The following is a 17,317-nucleotide window of genomic DNA, read 5'->3' as shown; positions in this document are numbered from 1 at the left end:
CAATAAACCATGTGTTAAAATGTACATAGATTTTGAATCAACCTGTTCAGAGATGTTGCACACCTCTAGAGCAAGTGGGACCTGAACCCAGGTCTCCTGGCTCAGAAGGAGGGACAGTACCACTGTACCTCAGGAGCCTTAATAGGCCTGAATCTGCCCGTGCTTCCATGATTAGATGTGATTATATGTTTTCAAATTGTATTGATATGGACATGCCCGGGGTGGACAAGGTCAGAAGTTACACGACACCAAGTTATAGTCCAACACCAGGTTTATTTGAAATCACAAGCTTTCAGACTGTTGCCCCCTCACCTGTTGGACTACAGCTTTCTGTCATGTGATGTGACTTCTGACCCTCTTTGGGTAGTATGGCCATAGACACAAGATGGAGAAAGTGAGAACTGCAGATGCTGAAAATCAGAGTCGAAGAGGGTGGTGCTGAAAAAGCACAGCAGGTCAGTCAGCATCCGAGGAGCAGGACAGTTGATGTTTCGAACATAAGCTCTTCAATCAGGCCAGTGAACCCAATAGGTCATACCTGTGTTAATGCTGCCCAGGCATCTGCCACCCTGCTTCAGCTAGCGTTATCTTTCATAGTCATCCCGCTACCTCTTAAATGTAGCAACGCTATTTGCCTCAACTAATCTTAATCATAGAATCACAGCATTATTACAGCACAGAAGGAGGCCATTTGATTTGTCATCTCTGTGATGATTCTCTGCAAGAGCTTATAGAGTCATAGTCATAGAGATGTACAGCATGGAAACAGACCCTTCAGTCTGACGCGTCCATGCCGACCAGCTCTCCCAACCCAATCTAGTTCCACCTGCCAGCACCCGGCCCACATTCCTCCAAACCCTTTTTATTCATATACCCATCCAAATACCTCTTAAATGATGCAATTGTACCAGCCTCCACCACTTCCTCTGGCAGCTCATTCCATACCCATACCACCCTCTGTGTGAAAAAGTTGCCCCTTAGGTCTCTTTTATATCTTTCCCCTCTCACCCTAAACCCCTCTAGTTCTGGACTCCCTGACCCCAGGGAAAAGACTTTGTCTCTTTATCCTATCCATGCCCCTCATAATTTTGTAAACCTCTATAAGGTCACCCCTCAGCCTCCGACGCTCCAGGTAAAACAGCCTGTTCAGGCTATAGCTATAGCTCCCGATAGCTCAAATCCTCCAACCCTGGCAACATCCTTGTAAATCTTTTCTGAACCCTCTCAATTTTCACAAAATTTTTCCGATAGGAAGGAGACCAGAATTGCACGCAATATTCCAACAGTGGCCTAAACAATGTCCTGTACAGCCGCAACATGACCTTCCCAACTCCTGTACTTAATACTCTGACCAATAAAGGAAAGCATACCAAACGCCTTCTTCACGATTCTATCTATCTGCGACTCCACTTTCAAGGAACTATGAACCTGCACTCCAAGGTCTCTTTGTTCAACAACACTCCCTAGGACCTTACCATTAAGTGTATAAGTCCTGCTAAAATTTGCTTTCCCAAAATGCAGACCTCGCATTTATCTGAATTAAACTCCATCTGCCACTTCTCAGCCCATTGGCCCATCTGATCAAGATCCCGTTGTAATCTGAGGTAACCTTCTTCACTGTCCACTACACCTCCAATTTTGGTGTCATCTGCAAACTTACTAACTATACCTCTTATGCTCACATCCAAATCATTTATATTTCTACATTCTAATCAATTACTGGCTAGAGAAGTTTCTTCTAAATTTCCTACTGGATTTATGAGGCCTATTTATTGTTTATCAATAGCTTGAATTGCGATATTACTTGAAAATAGAAATATCAGGCCAGATTTTAATAGAGGAACTCACAGCTGCACGGAAGTAATATGGCATACTGACTTTTCTGAGACCTTCCCTGACTCAGGAACTACACAGGGCTATCAAACTACTCTAATCATTTTACTGAGCGTCAGTTACACTACCATTTATGCATCTGCTGACTCCTCGAACTTCTTCCTGCTTTCTGACTGCATTCGACAATTAGCTGAGCCATCTCAGCTTAGCCATTTTCCTTCTGCATAGAGTGTGCCTCTGTCTCTATCTATCTTCTAACTCCACTGACTGACTGTGGAACAATTTTCCAATGACTCTGGAACTGTTTTGAGTGACATATTGAAACCTTGCAACAAGCCCTGCCCTATTGGTTAGCTCATTTGGCTGGATGGCTAGTTTGTGATGCACCAACAATCACTGAGGTTAGAGTTAAATTACTGAGGTTATCATTAAAGGACTGTCCTTCTCAACCTCTCCCCTAACCTGAGGTCTGGTGATCCTCAGGTTAAACCACTGCTGGTCATCTCTATCTAATGAGAGAGAGGAACTATATGGTCCAGTCGGACTATGACAACTTTACAAATGTCATGCCTGTCTTATCAGTCTCCCTAACAAATACTAATAATTGTGGAAATAATTCAAACCAAAGGCCTTACACATATTTGGTCTATCTTGCATTTGTTCCTTTGATATATTTCAGAAATCATTTTTATAAAACAAAATAATTGCTTCATTAAGGAAACAAAATTGTATGGGCAGAGTACAGGAAACCAGGATTAGATTAGTTAGGATTAGATACAAAGGTAAACTTTTGCAGCATCTTTGATAGAGGGACTGTCTTTCAGATAAGATATTAAACCAATGCCTTATCTACCCTCTTAGGTGGACATCAGAAATGCTTTGGCACATTTTGAAAAAATGCCTGGCATCCCAACCAAAAAAGCTGTTCCTCAAAGAAAATCACAAAAATAGTGAGGATTATTTCACTGCTATTTGTGGGCACTTGCTCTATACAAATTGACTGCTGCCTTTAAAACAGTCACTAGATTTCAAAAGTGCATAATTGGCTGTTAACTCTTTTGGACTGTTTGTGAAAAGCAGTAAATGTGGGTCTTTTCTTCTGTAAATCAGTGATAGTTGCAAGATGTTCTCAAGCTGTAATAGTTTATTATAAATTGATTATTTTTCTTTGTTTTCATACAGAAATAAACATCATTTTAATACAAATTAGTAGCAATTAAAAATATTTGCAGCATGTGCTGAGGATAGATGAAGAATTATTTTTAAATGTATTATAAAAAATCTAATAAAAAACCTAATAGGAAACTTACAAGGGTAGGGAAACTGTTTTAAGATGTAATAATGTGTTGTTTAAATATAATAATATGATTTAATTTAATCAAGTTAACACAAATAGTTGAATTACACATCTTTTAAAGTAGGACTTTTACTGTTTTACTTATAACATTAAACCACGATGTATGAATTAATATTAAAAATGAGCAGAAAGGAAGCTGTTCAATTTTTAATGCCTTACCTCATTCTGTTTAGCTTCTTGCTGAAAATAAAAGATAGCTAATAAGTAAAAGAAAAGGAATTTGAATGTTGCAACATTTTGGGAATAGATATGTAGAAAGAGGAATGAGATCCTGCAGGCAGATTCTGGGAAACTAGGCAGGAGACTACTTCATGTGCTAGGTGAGTATAGGAACAGAATAGAGAAGATGATTGTGTGGCTGAAGAAAATATATATTGCTTCATCTTTAACCCAACAACTTAATTTGAAATTATATATTTGGCAGCTCCACTGTTGCTACTACTTTATCCTCATGATGTAGGATTAATCATATAAAATATGTGATATATATTGTTTCTGACTATTACAAATATTTCTAAACATGTCCTTATTAAAATTTACTGATCTTTCCAACCTATTTGTCTCTTTTCAAGGTATCACAACTAATTAGCATTTGAAAAGCAGAATTGAACTTATTGCCAAAGTTATAAAGATGTTTTCTTAATCTTATCTGCTTTTTGTGTGTTTATTTCAATGTAGAAACTTTGTTGTAGCGACAGTTGATGCAACAGTGGCTCACGTAACTGGAAATGGGTGCAAGCTTGAAATGTTATTGCAGGAGCATGGTGCAGCAGTACACGCTATAGCATGTAATCCTGCTCAACCGTTCATCTGCATGGGAAGCTATTGTGGACTCCTAAAGGTGTGGAACTATGAGAAGAAGGAACCTGTCTGCAGCAGGCTTTTTGGAACAGGAAATTATATTCAATGTGTGACTTATAACAAAGCAGGTATTGCATTAACAATTTTAAAATATGTAAATATTATTTTATGCATATTAAAACATGTAATGTTTTTGATGATGATGTATGTACTCTCCATTTCAGACACCTATAGGCATCAGTGCTGTGAGCTTAGGTATCAGGTGGAAGGGTAAAGCTGCCTCCACTTTGCTCCATCAACAACCTCAGAACTGTAACTCTGAATGCAGCAGTGTGATATTTTTCTATTTTACACACCAACTATCTGCTTGCCTTTCTTTGAGGCTTCTAATTAGTGATGACTTGACTGCAGTTTGATGTTAAGTTTCATGTTCATTCAAAACTGCCATTTTTTTCAGGTTGCCATCTTTTTAATGGGGTTATCGTCCGTATTAATAAGATACCACTTAGAGAATCTTGATTTGAAATTCATCCACATTAGGAATGTGACAAGGACTTGTAGTGAATTAACATCCTGTTTTAAACTGCACCCCATTTGTTTTTATGTATGCCTTGGAACTACATCAAGATTTGATGGAAAAAAGTAATTCTGTTCATTATTTTCATTACTGACTTTTTCATTGGCAAAGTCCCACTTTCTTATTCCTGTAGGTTCAATGTTGGGAGTTGGATTTACTGATGGATGTGTACACATCCTTGATGCACTTTCTCTGACTGATGAGTTGCCAGAACCATTCCAATATGCCAGAGATGCTATTACTCAGATTACATTCTCACATGATTCCAGATTCTTAGCAACAGTAGTAAGTTTTTCAAATATTTATTAATTGTTTAGACTAATCGATAGAAGAACTTGATACAAACATATGTATACTTGTATTTTGCTATCAGCAGCCTACAGTTTTTGGCATTCATTTTTTAGGAACTTGAAGGTATAGATCTCCAGTCTTCCATTGGTAGTTTGAATGTGACACTCTCTGCAGGGCCCACCTGAGAGCAGGGAACATGTAAGCAACCTGCTCAGCCAATTAGATTACAGAATCTTCACAGATGACAAAGAAGGAAGTAAAGGATAAGAAATATAATTTATATTTAAATAATTGTACTGGAAAATGAGGTAAAGATGGATCATACTCATTAGGTAAAAGACATAAAAGTACAAAAGACAAAAACGAACAAAGATGTTAATTTTTAAAAACAAATCTGCAAGACCTTTCTTTTTTCTAAACACATTCCTCTTCAAACTTATTAAAATAACTTTTCATGGATGGAGAAGGTGTTCAAAAGAAATTATGACTTACTAGACCATTAGAGTATTACAAAAGTTGTCAGAGCAGAGCATTTAGAAATACATTATCAGAGTCAGCATTGCTTCATGTCAGTGACATAAAGACAGATACATTTAATAGGCCTTTTTGAGGATGTAACAAGCAAGATAGATAAAAAGGAAGGAACAGATATATTTGAATTTCCGATAGGTGTTCATTAAGGTACTGCACAAGAGGCAGTTTAGTAAGATAAGAGCCCAGCATTGTTTTAGAATTAGAATAACTACAGTGTGGAAACAGGCCCTTTGGCCCAACAAGTTGACACCAAACCTCCAAAGAGTAACCCACCCAAACCCATTACCCTTCATTTTCCTCTTACCTAACCTACACATCCCTGAACACTATTCAGCATGGCCAATTCACCTAAGCTGCACAACTTTAGACTGTGGGAGGAAACCCACATAGACACTGGGAGAATGTGCGAATTCCACACAGACAGTCACCCGAGACTGGAGCTAAATCCAAGTCCCTGGCGCTGTGAGGCAGTAGTGCTCACCAATGAGCCACTGTGTCACTGGGTTCTGGAAGTAGTATTTAATATGAATAAAGGTTTGTCTAATTGATAGAAGACAGAATGTTGAGATAAAGAGGGCATTTTCAGGATGGAAAACTGTATTTAGTGGGGTGCCACAGGGATCAGTCATAGGCCACAATTGCTTACAATGTACATTAATGACAGAAGTGAACATGCTGTTGGCAAATTCACATATGACACAGAAATAGGTGCAAAGGCAGGTAGGGTGAAATGACATAGGGAGTCTATAGAGGGATAGAGACAGATTAAGTGAGTGGGCAAAAACTTAACAGTTGGAATGTTGTGTGGAGAAATGTGAGGTTATGCATTTTGGCAGGAAGAATAGAAAAGCTGAGAGACAGACTACAGAAAACTACAGGGATTTATCCTTGTCCACAAATTATAAAAAAGTTGGCACCCAAGTTCAACAGGTAATTGGGAAGGCAAATGGAATGCTGGCCTTTCTTTCAGAGGGAATGGATTATAAAAATAGAGAAGTTTTGCTAAAGCTATATAAGGAATTAGTCAGACCACAGCTGGAATACGCTGAATAGTTTTGGTTTGCTTATCTATGGAAAGATACCCTTGCATTGCAGACAGTCCAAAGAAGGTTCACACAGCTATTTGCAGGTATGGAGGGACTGTCTTATGAGGAGAGGTTAAGTAGATTGGGCCTGTAATAATTGGAATATAGAAGAATGAGAAGTGACCTTATTGAAATATACAAGAATTTTAGAGAAACTTCACAGGTTAGAGGCGAAAATGTTGGGAGAGTTCTAGGACCAGACAGCATAAACTCAGAGGAAGGGGGTTGCTTATTTAAGACAGAGATGAGAATGAATTTCTTCTCTCAGATAGTTGTGAATGTGTGGAATTCTTTCCCACTAGGGCTGTTGGGGTGGGGTCATTATATATAATCATGACTGGGTGTAGACAGATTTTTAATCACTAAGGGAATCAAGGGTTATGGGGGAAAAGGCATAAAAATGGAGTTGAGGATTATCAGGTCAGCCATGACTTTATTAAATGGCAGAGCAGACTTACTGAGCCCACTTCTGCTTCTGTGTATTATGGCCATTAACGGGTACGTGCCCATTGGTGCATTTGAGTTTTTTGAAAGGTAGAGGATCCTAATTGGAAGAGGTGAATTGGGAAGGCGAAGTTAATTCTGGTGAGTAACGTAATTAATGAGATGCATTTTGGAAAGACAAATCAGGGCAGGACTTGTACACTCAGTGGTAAGATCCTGTAGAGTGCTGCTGAACAAGGAGACTTTGGAGTGCAGGTTCATAGTTCCTTGAAGGTGGAGTCGCAGGTAGATAGGATAGTGAAGAAGGCGTTTGGTGTGTGTAGGAGCGTTTTCCCCTGACAGGGAATGAAAACTCAGGAAGCAGGCAGAACTCAGGCAAGTGGAAGTTTATTCATGCTGAAACTGGTTAAAGCAGGGGGAGGGCTAAAGGATCTTCCCTGAATCTGACCTCGATGTACAAGCTCAATTATTCACTTCATCTTTGGCTCAGATCAGAAAATGGATCAATGACACACTCTAACTTGTACAGTAAAAAGCAGTATTTTTAATACATTTCTGTATTATAATGAACACATACAACATGGTTACAGCCCATCCTTCCTCATCCATCCAGCCAATCCAGTCAAACACCTAAACAATTATGAGCATTCCTATGTCCAGCCTCATATTCTCATGATCTCATGGTGTTTAATAGAAGCTATAATCTTTAAGCCTTGGGATCTTTCTACGCAGCCTGTTCATTCACATTTCAAAGTTTATTGCTATACTCCTTTGGGCCTCTCAGGCTGCTTTTATCTGTAGAGATAGTTTGAATTCTATTATTTATTGTATCTCATGTGGTATCTTTATCAAATTCAGCTTTTAGTCTTATATTACCCACTGTGGAGAGTGTGGTGATGGAAAAGCACAGCAGGTCAGGCAGCATCTGAGGAGCAAGAGAATCGACGCTTCCTGATGAAGGGCTTATGCCCAAAACGTTGACTCTGCTCCTTGGATGCTGCCTGAATTGCTGTGCTTTTCCAGCGCTACACTGTCTACCCTTATCAGTACTGTCTGGAATGGGGTTCTTCTAGCCTTGGTGTGACTTTGTTCAAAGATGTTGTCATTTTCTTTAATTAAAGGCTGGAACAGACTGTTAGTCTTATTTATCTCCTGTCAGCCATTTTGTGTTTTAATTCTAAGGCAGACTGCCTCATTCTGTAGGTTGGCCATTTTGTGTGAGCAGACATGGACCATTTTGTTATAAACATATGCAGTACACCCCTACAATATGCTTTCCTTTATTGGTCAGTGTTGAGTACAGGAGTTGGGATATCATGTTGTGGCTGTACAGGACGTTGGTTAGGCCACTTTTGGAATATTGTGTGCAATTCTGATCTCCCTCCTATAAGAAGGATGTTGTGAAACTTGAAAGGATTCAGAAAAGATTTACAAGGATGTTGCCAAGGTTGGACAAAGTTAAAAACCACACAACACCAGGTTATAGTCCAACAGGTTTAATTGGAAGCACACTATCTTTTGGAGCATTGCTCTTTTATCATGTGGTGGTGGAGGGCTCAATCCTAACATAGAATTTATAGCAAAAATTACAGTGTGATGTAATTATACGTTGAACAATTGATTGTCTATTAAGTCTTTCATCTGTTTGGATACCATGATAGTTTCACTTCTTTCATGTGTAAATAACAAAATCTTTTTTTAAAACGTTGTGTTCTCAGGTTAGTTGTTAACAATAGTGATAGCTAGGTTGGGGGTCATGAGTGTGAGAATGTCTATGTGTGTGTGTAGTGAGTGTAGAGTGTCTTAAGTCTGTGAGGGAGTGCATGTGTGAGTGTGTGAGTGTGTGTGTCTGTAAGGGTGTGTGTGGGTGTCTGTGTGTATGAATGTCCATGTGTATGTGTGTACAGGAGTGCCTGTGTGTGTGTGGGAGTGTGTGTGTGTGTAGCAGTATCTGTGTGTGTGTATAGTGCAATGGTGGTCACCTGTAATGTGACATGAACCCAAGGTCTCAGTTGAGGCCCCCACTATGGGTACCGAACTTAGCTATCAGCCTCTGCTCGGCCACGTTTCGCTGCTGCCTGTCCCGAAGTCCACCTTGGAGGATGGTCACCTGAAGGTCCGAGGATGAATGTCCTGGACCACTGAAGTGTTCCCCAACTGGGAGGGAACCCTCCTGTCTGTTGATTGTTGTGCGGTGCCCATTCATCCATTGTCGTAGCCTTTGCTCAGTTTCCCCAATGTACCATGCCTCAGGGCATCCTTGCCTGCAACGTATAAGATAGACAACGTTGGCTGAGTTACATGAGTACCTGCCATGTACAAGGTGGGAGGTGTTCCCACATATAATAATGGTATCTATGTCCACATTCTAGCGCCTACCGTGACAGGGTTGTATGGAGTTGTCCTGACAGCCGGGCAGCTTGCTACGAACAATGATCTGTTTGAGGTTTGGCGGTTGTTTAAAGGTAAGTAGTGGAGGTGTGGGGAAGGTCTCGGTGAGGTGCTCATCCTTATTGATAACGTGTTGCAGGTCACGAAGAACATGGTGTAGTTTTTCAGCACTGGAAAATACTGAACAACGAAGGGTTGCAGCACGTGTCTGTCTCCTGAGGAGGTCATTATGGTTCCTTGCTGTGGCACGTCGGAACTGGCGGTCGATGAGTTGAGCATCGTACCCCATTCTTGTGAGGGCATCCCTGAGTACTTCCAGGTGTCCATCACGTTCCTTCTCATCTGAGCAGATCGGGTGTATGCGTAGGGCCTGTCCATAGGGAATAGCTGTTTTAATATGTTTTGGGTGGAAGCTGGAGAAGTGTAGCATTGTGAGGTTGTCTGTGGGTTTGTGGTAGAGTGTGGTGCTGAGGTGTCCGTCCTTGATGGAGATATATGTGTCCGAGAATGAGACAGACAGTCGAGAGTAGTCCATGGTGAGTTTGATGGTGGGATGAAACTTGTTGATGTCACTGTGTAGTTTTATCAGTGACTCCTCGCCATGGGTCCAGAGGAAGAAAATGTCGTCAATGTACCTGGTATATAGTGTTGGTTGGAGATCCTGCATAAAGAAGAAGTCTTGTTCAAAGCTGTGCATAAAAATGTTGGCATATTGGGGTGCAAATTTGGTCCCCATGGCTGTTCCATGTGTCTGGATGAAGAACTAGTTGTCAAAGGTGAAGACGCTGTATTCAAGGATAAAGCGGATGAGTTGTAGGATGGTGTTTGGAGACTGGCAGTTGTTGGTGTTGATCACTGAGGCTGTTGCCTCAATGCCATCATTGTGGGGGATGCTGGTGTAGAGTGCGGAAACGTCCATTGTGACGAGGAATGTTCCCGGTTTGACTGGTCCTTGGGTGCTGAGTTTCTGTAAGAAATCCGTAGTGTTGCGACAGAAGCTGGGGATCCCCTATACAATAGGTTTCAAGATGCCTTCAACATAGCTGGAGAGATTCTCACATAGGGTCCCATTAACAAACACACACACACACACATGCACACATATATTTTGTGGGGTGAATTTGTACTTGCAGGGTTACATTATACTTTGCTCAAAAACTGCATGCATTCATGTAGAACTCTGAGCTCAAAAACTGCATGAATTAATGTAAAACTCCGATGTCTAACTTTTTAGATTAGAATCAATCTAAACATCATGGCATAGACAGAGAACACAGGGGGCTAACACCTTCAACATATTGTCTAGCTATCAGCATTGTTAACAGCTAACCCGAGAATGCAACCTTTTAAAAAAAGGTTTTGTGATTTACACATGAAAGAAGTGAAACTATCACTGTATTCTAACAGATGAAAGACTTAACAGACAATCAATTTTTCAATGTATAATTTCAGTTACATCACACTGCAAATTTTTGCTATAAATTCTGTGTGTTAGGATTGAGCCCTCTACTATCACCTGATGAAGGAGCGATGCTCTGAAAGCTAGAGCTTCCAATTAAACCTGTTGGACTATAACCTGGTGTTGTGTGATTTTTAACTTTGTACACCCCAGTCCAACACTAGCATCTCCAAATCATGGCCTAGGTTGGAGGATTTGAACTATAAGGAGAGACTGAATAGGCTGGGGCTGTTTTCCCTGGAGTGTCTGAGGCTGAGGATGACCTCATAGAGATTTATTAAATCTTAAAGGGCATGGATTGGGTAAATAGATAAGGTCTTCTCCCTGGAGTGGGCAAGTCCAGAATTAGAGTGCATAGGTTTAAGGTGAAAGGAGAAAGATTTAAAAGGAACCTAAGGAGCAATGTTTTCATGCAGAGGGTGGTGCATGTATAGAATGAGCTGCCAGAGGAAGTGGTGGAAGGTTTAAAGGAATATGGGCTAAGTGCTGGCAAATGGGACTAGATTAATTTAGGATATCTGGTAAGCATGAACAAGTTGGACAGAAGGGTCTGTTTCCATGCTGTACATCTCTATGACTCTATGACTTGTATAGAGGCTTCTCATAAACAAATATTGAGAAATTAATCTTGCCACCTAAAGGAGAATTATTTAATTGTGACAGTTGAACTCAATTGTGAAAATCTTATTTTTGTTTCATGCCTGTATACTCAACATCTCCGGGAAAGTTAACCTCTGCCCTGTGTCCCATCTGGAATCTATATGTCTTGCTTTGTATAGTAGTTCTTGTAATGATTCTTTTGTTGCAGGACAGTAAAACCACAGTAACGGTGTTCATGTTAAAGGATAAATCTTGGCAATATTTAGGAAGGCAAAATGCACACTTTAAACAGATTCGAAGTCTCACATTTGGGACATATTTGGATAGTAATCAACCAAGGTTATTGTCTTTTGGAGAGGACAGAGTTCTGGTAAGTTACTGTGTTTAGTTTTAGCTTGAACAGACTCAATTAATGCATTAAAAATCCATTCCTTTGATGTAATTCAAAATAATCCAAACCTTAAATTCATTCAAATCCCTGAGTTAGCTGAAAATAATCACCTATTGATTAGCAAGGGGTAAAGCAAACAAGCAATATTGCAATTGCACTGCTAGGTCCAAAGCATGAAGAACAACATCATTCATGACAAAAGGAAGCAATGTACATTAAAACTCTGTAGCTCTTACTTCAAGTGATTAGTTATTTTCTTCTGATATTGATAGCTTTGTGTAATGTATTGATTATTCTTCACTGTACAATTTAGTCTTTCCATGATCTTTTGCTGGGCTCTTGTAATTGTGCTTTACTTATTTAATTTTCTTGGCTTTATGTTTGTTACCACTGACCTTACAAAATATTTTCTCATTCAAAAAAATTAAAAAGTGGTCGCCATTATCTAAATTGAATTTAATAAAATCTTATTTTTAATACTCAGGTGGAGTACAACCTGGCTTCTAGTACTGTGGATGATCTGCAGATATTAAGTAGCGAAAGAATAGAACAAAGTGCTATTCCCACATGCATGACCTGGTACCCACCAATCAGTAAAGAGAGCTTCATTGTCACTGCCAACAACCAGTATAAGTTAAAGCTTTATAATGCCACTACCAAAATGTGCAGGTATGTGCAATCCATTTATTCAGAAAAGGTATACATTTTCCTTCAAAACACTAATCTTTTAAATGTATTTAATAAAAGAATAACTACATCATTGTGTTCAGGTTTGTTTTGTAGTATAGCTTGAACATTTTGAATTATTCTCGATCCTTTCAGCTATTTTTCAATACACTTTCAGCTGTTCTATTCTAAATCTTTTTGATAACCATAAACTATAACGTTATAAAAAAATTGCAGTTTAAGATTTTGTTGAACACCAGCATATAACAATTAAAAAAACACATGGACATAGTATCATAAATGTATGTTTACAAAATTTTATTAATCTGTAAATTGGCTTGTTTGGCAGAATTGAATTCTAGCTATTCCAAACAAAAATGTTGTAACAGAAATGTGGTTCCCTGCTGCATCCCTGGGAAATTTGAAACATATATAATTGATTTGGGAGAAGTGCAAGTCAGCATCGATGTGAACTGGACTGACAGGAGTGTGCAGCACATCAGCATTGCTGTGAAGCAGGCTGAGAGGAGTGTGCAGTGAGTCAACATCACCGTGAGGCAAGCTGAAAAGGAGAAAGGAGAAGCCTGTGTTTCTGAAATAGTGCAAGAGAGTGGAGGGCCAGCAGCTTTCTAAAGACTGTATGACAGTGGGTTTCATAAAGAGCAGCAAAGAGAACAGAATCAATCTCTTCATAAAGAGAACAGCAGACCTGCATGAGAAAGGTGGTGATGGCAGGAGATTAAAAAGCTGGAGATTGAGCTACAAACACTGACACATCAGCAAAGGGACGAGGTACCCGGACATGGTGCTTCGGGCCTATCACGCCCTTTTGATTAATTATGTCAAATTTGGTCCATGATGAGGAGTAGGGGTTTGTAACTGTGACTGAGGTAGGTACAGAAATGCAGAATTTATCTTTGGAGGAGCCTCAGCCATTGCTCTTGTCTATCAGGTATGAACTTCTTCCTCCAGGTGCAGACAAAGGGCGGGAGGATGAGTGAACAGACAATATGGTGGAGAAAAGAGAAATATGATCATATTACAAGAAAGCATAATTAAGGGAATAGACCTTGTAATCCGCAAAAATGCAGAGAGTCCTGAAGGTTGCATTACCTACCTGGTGCCAAAGTTTCTGGGTTGGAGAGCAACTTGGGGTAGGAGGGGAAGAATCCAACTGTTGTGATCCGCATAGGTAGGGCACATATAGGATTAGGAATGATGTTCTCCTGAGGGATTACAAGCAACTCAGACCTAAATTAAAAAGCAGAACCACAATAGGGATAAACTCTGGATTACAACTTGAACCACGTACAAATTGGCATAGGGTAAATAAAACTAAAGAGGTCATTGCATGTGGGAGAAATAGGTTCTAGTTCATGAGGCTCTGCACTAGCACTGGGAAAAGAGAGTTTTATTTGAATTATTCAAGGATCAGAGACCTGGTGAATTGTTTAAATAGAGTTGTAGGTAAGGCTTTAAATGACTTAGTGGAGTCAGGGTTCAATTGAAGGCAAGTTTTTTTTAAAAATCAAAGAAATGAGAGAGCAAAGGTACAAGGTAGTGAAGCGGTGAACCAATAATCAAAGTGTGACCGAAAGGGTAGAAAATGTACAAAGAGGAGTTCAATAGAAATTAGAAGCAGAGAGGGTAATAATAAAAAAAGGCCAAAGCTTAAGGGTCTTTATCTGAGTGCATGCAGCTTTTTTAAACAGGATTGATGAGTTGACAGCATAAATAGAAATAAATTAATGTGACATAATAACTGCTGTGGAGATGTGGTTACAGGATGACCAACACTGGGAACTCAATATTCAAGGATACTTAAAATTGTAGAAGTATAGACAAAAAAAGGAGATGGGCTAGCTTTGCTAATAAAGGATAATCAGTGTAGTGATGAGTAGTGATATAGGTGCAGAAGGTCAATGATGTGGAATTAGTTTGTGTGAAAATAGGGAATGGCAAAAGAAAGATGTTACAAGTGACAGTGGTCTATTGGCCTTGTCAAGTTGTCTTACTGTAGGACAAGGTATAAATCATCAAATGATGGAGGTGTGTAAGAAGGGTTCTACAAATATAATGGGTGATTTAAATCCGCCAATTGACTGGGCAAATCAGATGAGCAAGGTTGACATAAAGACTAATTTCTAGAATGCATTAGGAATTGCCTCTTCGTACAGTATGTTGCACAACCTGGAAACTGTTTGTTCACTAATGTGTAATGTGGTGGGATTAATAGTTAAGGATCCTCTGTGCATAGTGATCACAATGTAAGAGAATTTCAAAATCAGTCTGAAGGACAGCAATTAAAATGGCATAGCACAATGATCTTAGACTGTGTTATCAATCATAAAATGTCTTTTCTGTATTTCAATGACATACAAAGCAATTGCAACATTTTTAGTGATTCAATGGATGACAATGCCTTTCAACCCATCTTTATTCAATCCATAAAGACCCTAAATCCTCTCATGTGGAGCCAATTGTTTCTTAAATAAGGTCAGAAGTAGGGACATTGGCTGACTTTAAGTAGTGTTCAGTATCATTATGATTTCTCAGGTACTGAAGCAGTCCATGCCAGCATGTGGACTTAGACAACATTGAGACATTAGTGGCACTCAAGTAGCTGGTGATGACCATATGCAACATGGGGAATAACAAAATCTCCCCATGACACTTCCAACATTTTTAGGAGTTATTATTGATCAGGGATTGAACTGGACCAATTACGTAAATACTGTCACTATGTGATCAGGCCAGAGGCCTGAAAATTCTTTCTCGGCATTAATTAGATTCCTTACAGTGTGGAAACAGGCTCTTCGGCCCAACAAGTACACACCGACCCACCAAAGCGCAACCCACCCAGACTCATTCCCCTACACCTTACACTACGGGCAATTTAGCATAGCCAATTCACCTAACCTGCACATTTTTGGACTGTGGGAGGAAACCCACGCAGACACAGGGAGAATGTGCAAACTCCGCACAGTCAGTCGTCTGAGGTGGGAATTGAACCAGGGTCTCTGGCACTGTGAGGCAGCAGTGCTAACCACTGTGCTACTGTGCCATGTCTTGTCAAAGCCTGTCCATCATCTACAATGCACAAGTCAGGAACATGGTAGAATGTTGTCCGTTGTTTGTATGAATGTAGCTTCAACAATACTCAAGAATGTTGACAGCATCCAGGAGAGAGCAAGTCACCCAATCAGCACACCATTCACAACCATTAATTTCCACCATCACCATAACCACACAAACTGGAAGCAGTGTGCGGTATCTACAAAATACTCTACATTAACTTGCCAGTATCTTTCAAAAGCAACTTTCAAACCCACAACTATTACTACCCAGAGGTGCAAGGGCCTCAAATGCATGGGAACCACCATCCTGACTTGGAACTATATTCATTGTTCCTTCACTGTCACTAGATCAAACTCCCTTCCCAACATCACTGTGAATGTATTTACACTTCATGGCATGCAGTGACTTGAGAAGGCAGCTCACTAAATCCTCCGCAAAAGCAACAAGCAATGGAAACAAATACTGGATAAAAGCTTTGACAAAGGGTCAGTTAGACTCGAAACATCAGCTCTTTTCTCTCCTTACAGATGCTGCCAGACTTGCTGAGATTTTCTAGCATTTTCTCTTTTTTGGGAACAAATACTGTATTGACTTGTCACACATGCTCATATGCCATCAAAGAATTAATAAAATAGGTTTTGACGTCTTTGAAGATATTGGTCCTATATTTTCCTTAATTATTTTTCACCTGCAGCTCCTTTATTCTTCCTCAAATTTTCTAAATTGATTTTCTGACTTTTCTTTTCCAATATGATTTAAAATCTTATACACGTTCATACAATAAATTTTAAATAGCTTCTTTCTACATTACAAAATCCTAGTATCTCTAAAATAAGGCATTAGCTTTTTGACTTTTCTTTGCTTGAGTTATTATTTTTCAATGCTTTCTTTTAAATTTGTGTCTGTGTTTTTATTTTTAGCTCTCTCTTTTCTTTGATAACCATTTGAAAAAATGTTTATACATATTCTTATATTAATCCTATTGAGCTAATTCCTTTGCCCTTTCAGGATCTGAAGAGGTCAACTTTTCTCTTCATTTCAAATCATTCTTGTTTAGTATGAGCTTGATTACAACACTTAAAAAAAACTTTGAGCACATTTGAACTCCTGTTTTGATTACATCCTACAATTCCTTATATTGTCACATTATTACCTTTCTCTCTAGGAAGACAGTCTTAAGTCCAATGTATGGATCTCCTGTTAGAAAGATGGAAGTTCTCCCTTTCTCAAATGGGAAGGAAAATAAAATTGGTTATTTAGCCTACATCACGGATGATAAGGTACACACTCATCAACAAAATGTCTGTGCCAAAAAGTAATACAATGTGGTGATGTGCTTCACAGTTTTCACTAATTTGTGAGAGAAACTAGTTGTAATGTTTCTTTACTTTTAACTGTCTGCTTCCAAATTAATTCTGCAAAGACTTTATGATGTGGAAGTGTGCTCTTTGGAAATGTGGTATGTGTAATGTGGAATGTATGAGGAATTCCTTGCACATGAGGAAGGTCCCATTCAGAGGTTTCTTTGTGCCGAGTCAGCCAGACTATTGAACTTAGTGTCTCTACAGGTCACAAATAATTTTCTAAGATTCAACTCCTGGCTGTTGTACAGTTACTCCAGTTGAAATTGTGCGCATGTGAATGTGAAGTGGTAGTAAAGTTGTGTGTATTGGTGAAGGCTGTTTTGGTTAATTCATTTACTAATCTCGTATGAAGCATTATCTTTCTGCAAGGTGTTCTTGTCCACTGAGATCTACATTGCCAACATTCCCAGAGAAGGAGTCTTGGGGTGGGGCATGAAGAAGGAGTG

At 39.4% G+C, this 17,317-nt stretch overlaps 1 protein-coding gene across 1 annotated transcript in view; it reads left to right on the top strand.

Moving 5' to 3' along the window:
• The window catches only part of cfap251 (cilia and flagella associated protein 251), a 77,904-nt gene that overhangs the window by 41,878 nt on the left and 18,709 nt on the right, over positions 1-17,317 (top strand). The window contains exons 12-16 of the mRNA XM_072586971.1: positions 3,869-4,119; positions 4,702-4,853; positions 11,581-11,742; positions 12,248-12,432; positions 16,673-16,787. Of these exons, the coding sequence (XP_072443072.1) occupies positions 3,869-4,119; positions 4,702-4,853; positions 11,581-11,742; positions 12,248-12,432; positions 16,673-16,787 (865 nt within the window). The remainder of the gene's footprint in view (positions 1-3,868; positions 4,120-4,701; positions 4,854-11,580; positions 11,743-12,247; positions 12,433-16,672; positions 16,788-17,317) is intronic.

The sequence above is a fragment of the Chiloscyllium punctatum genome, chromosome 17 (genome assembly GCF_047496795.1).
Source record: "Chiloscyllium punctatum isolate Juve2018m chromosome 17, sChiPun1.3, whole genome shotgun sequence".
NCBI lineage: Eukaryota > Metazoa > Chordata > Chondrichthyes > Orectolobiformes > Hemiscylliidae > Chiloscyllium > Chiloscyllium punctatum.
This window is presented reverse-complemented; position numbering and strand designations above follow the sequence as displayed.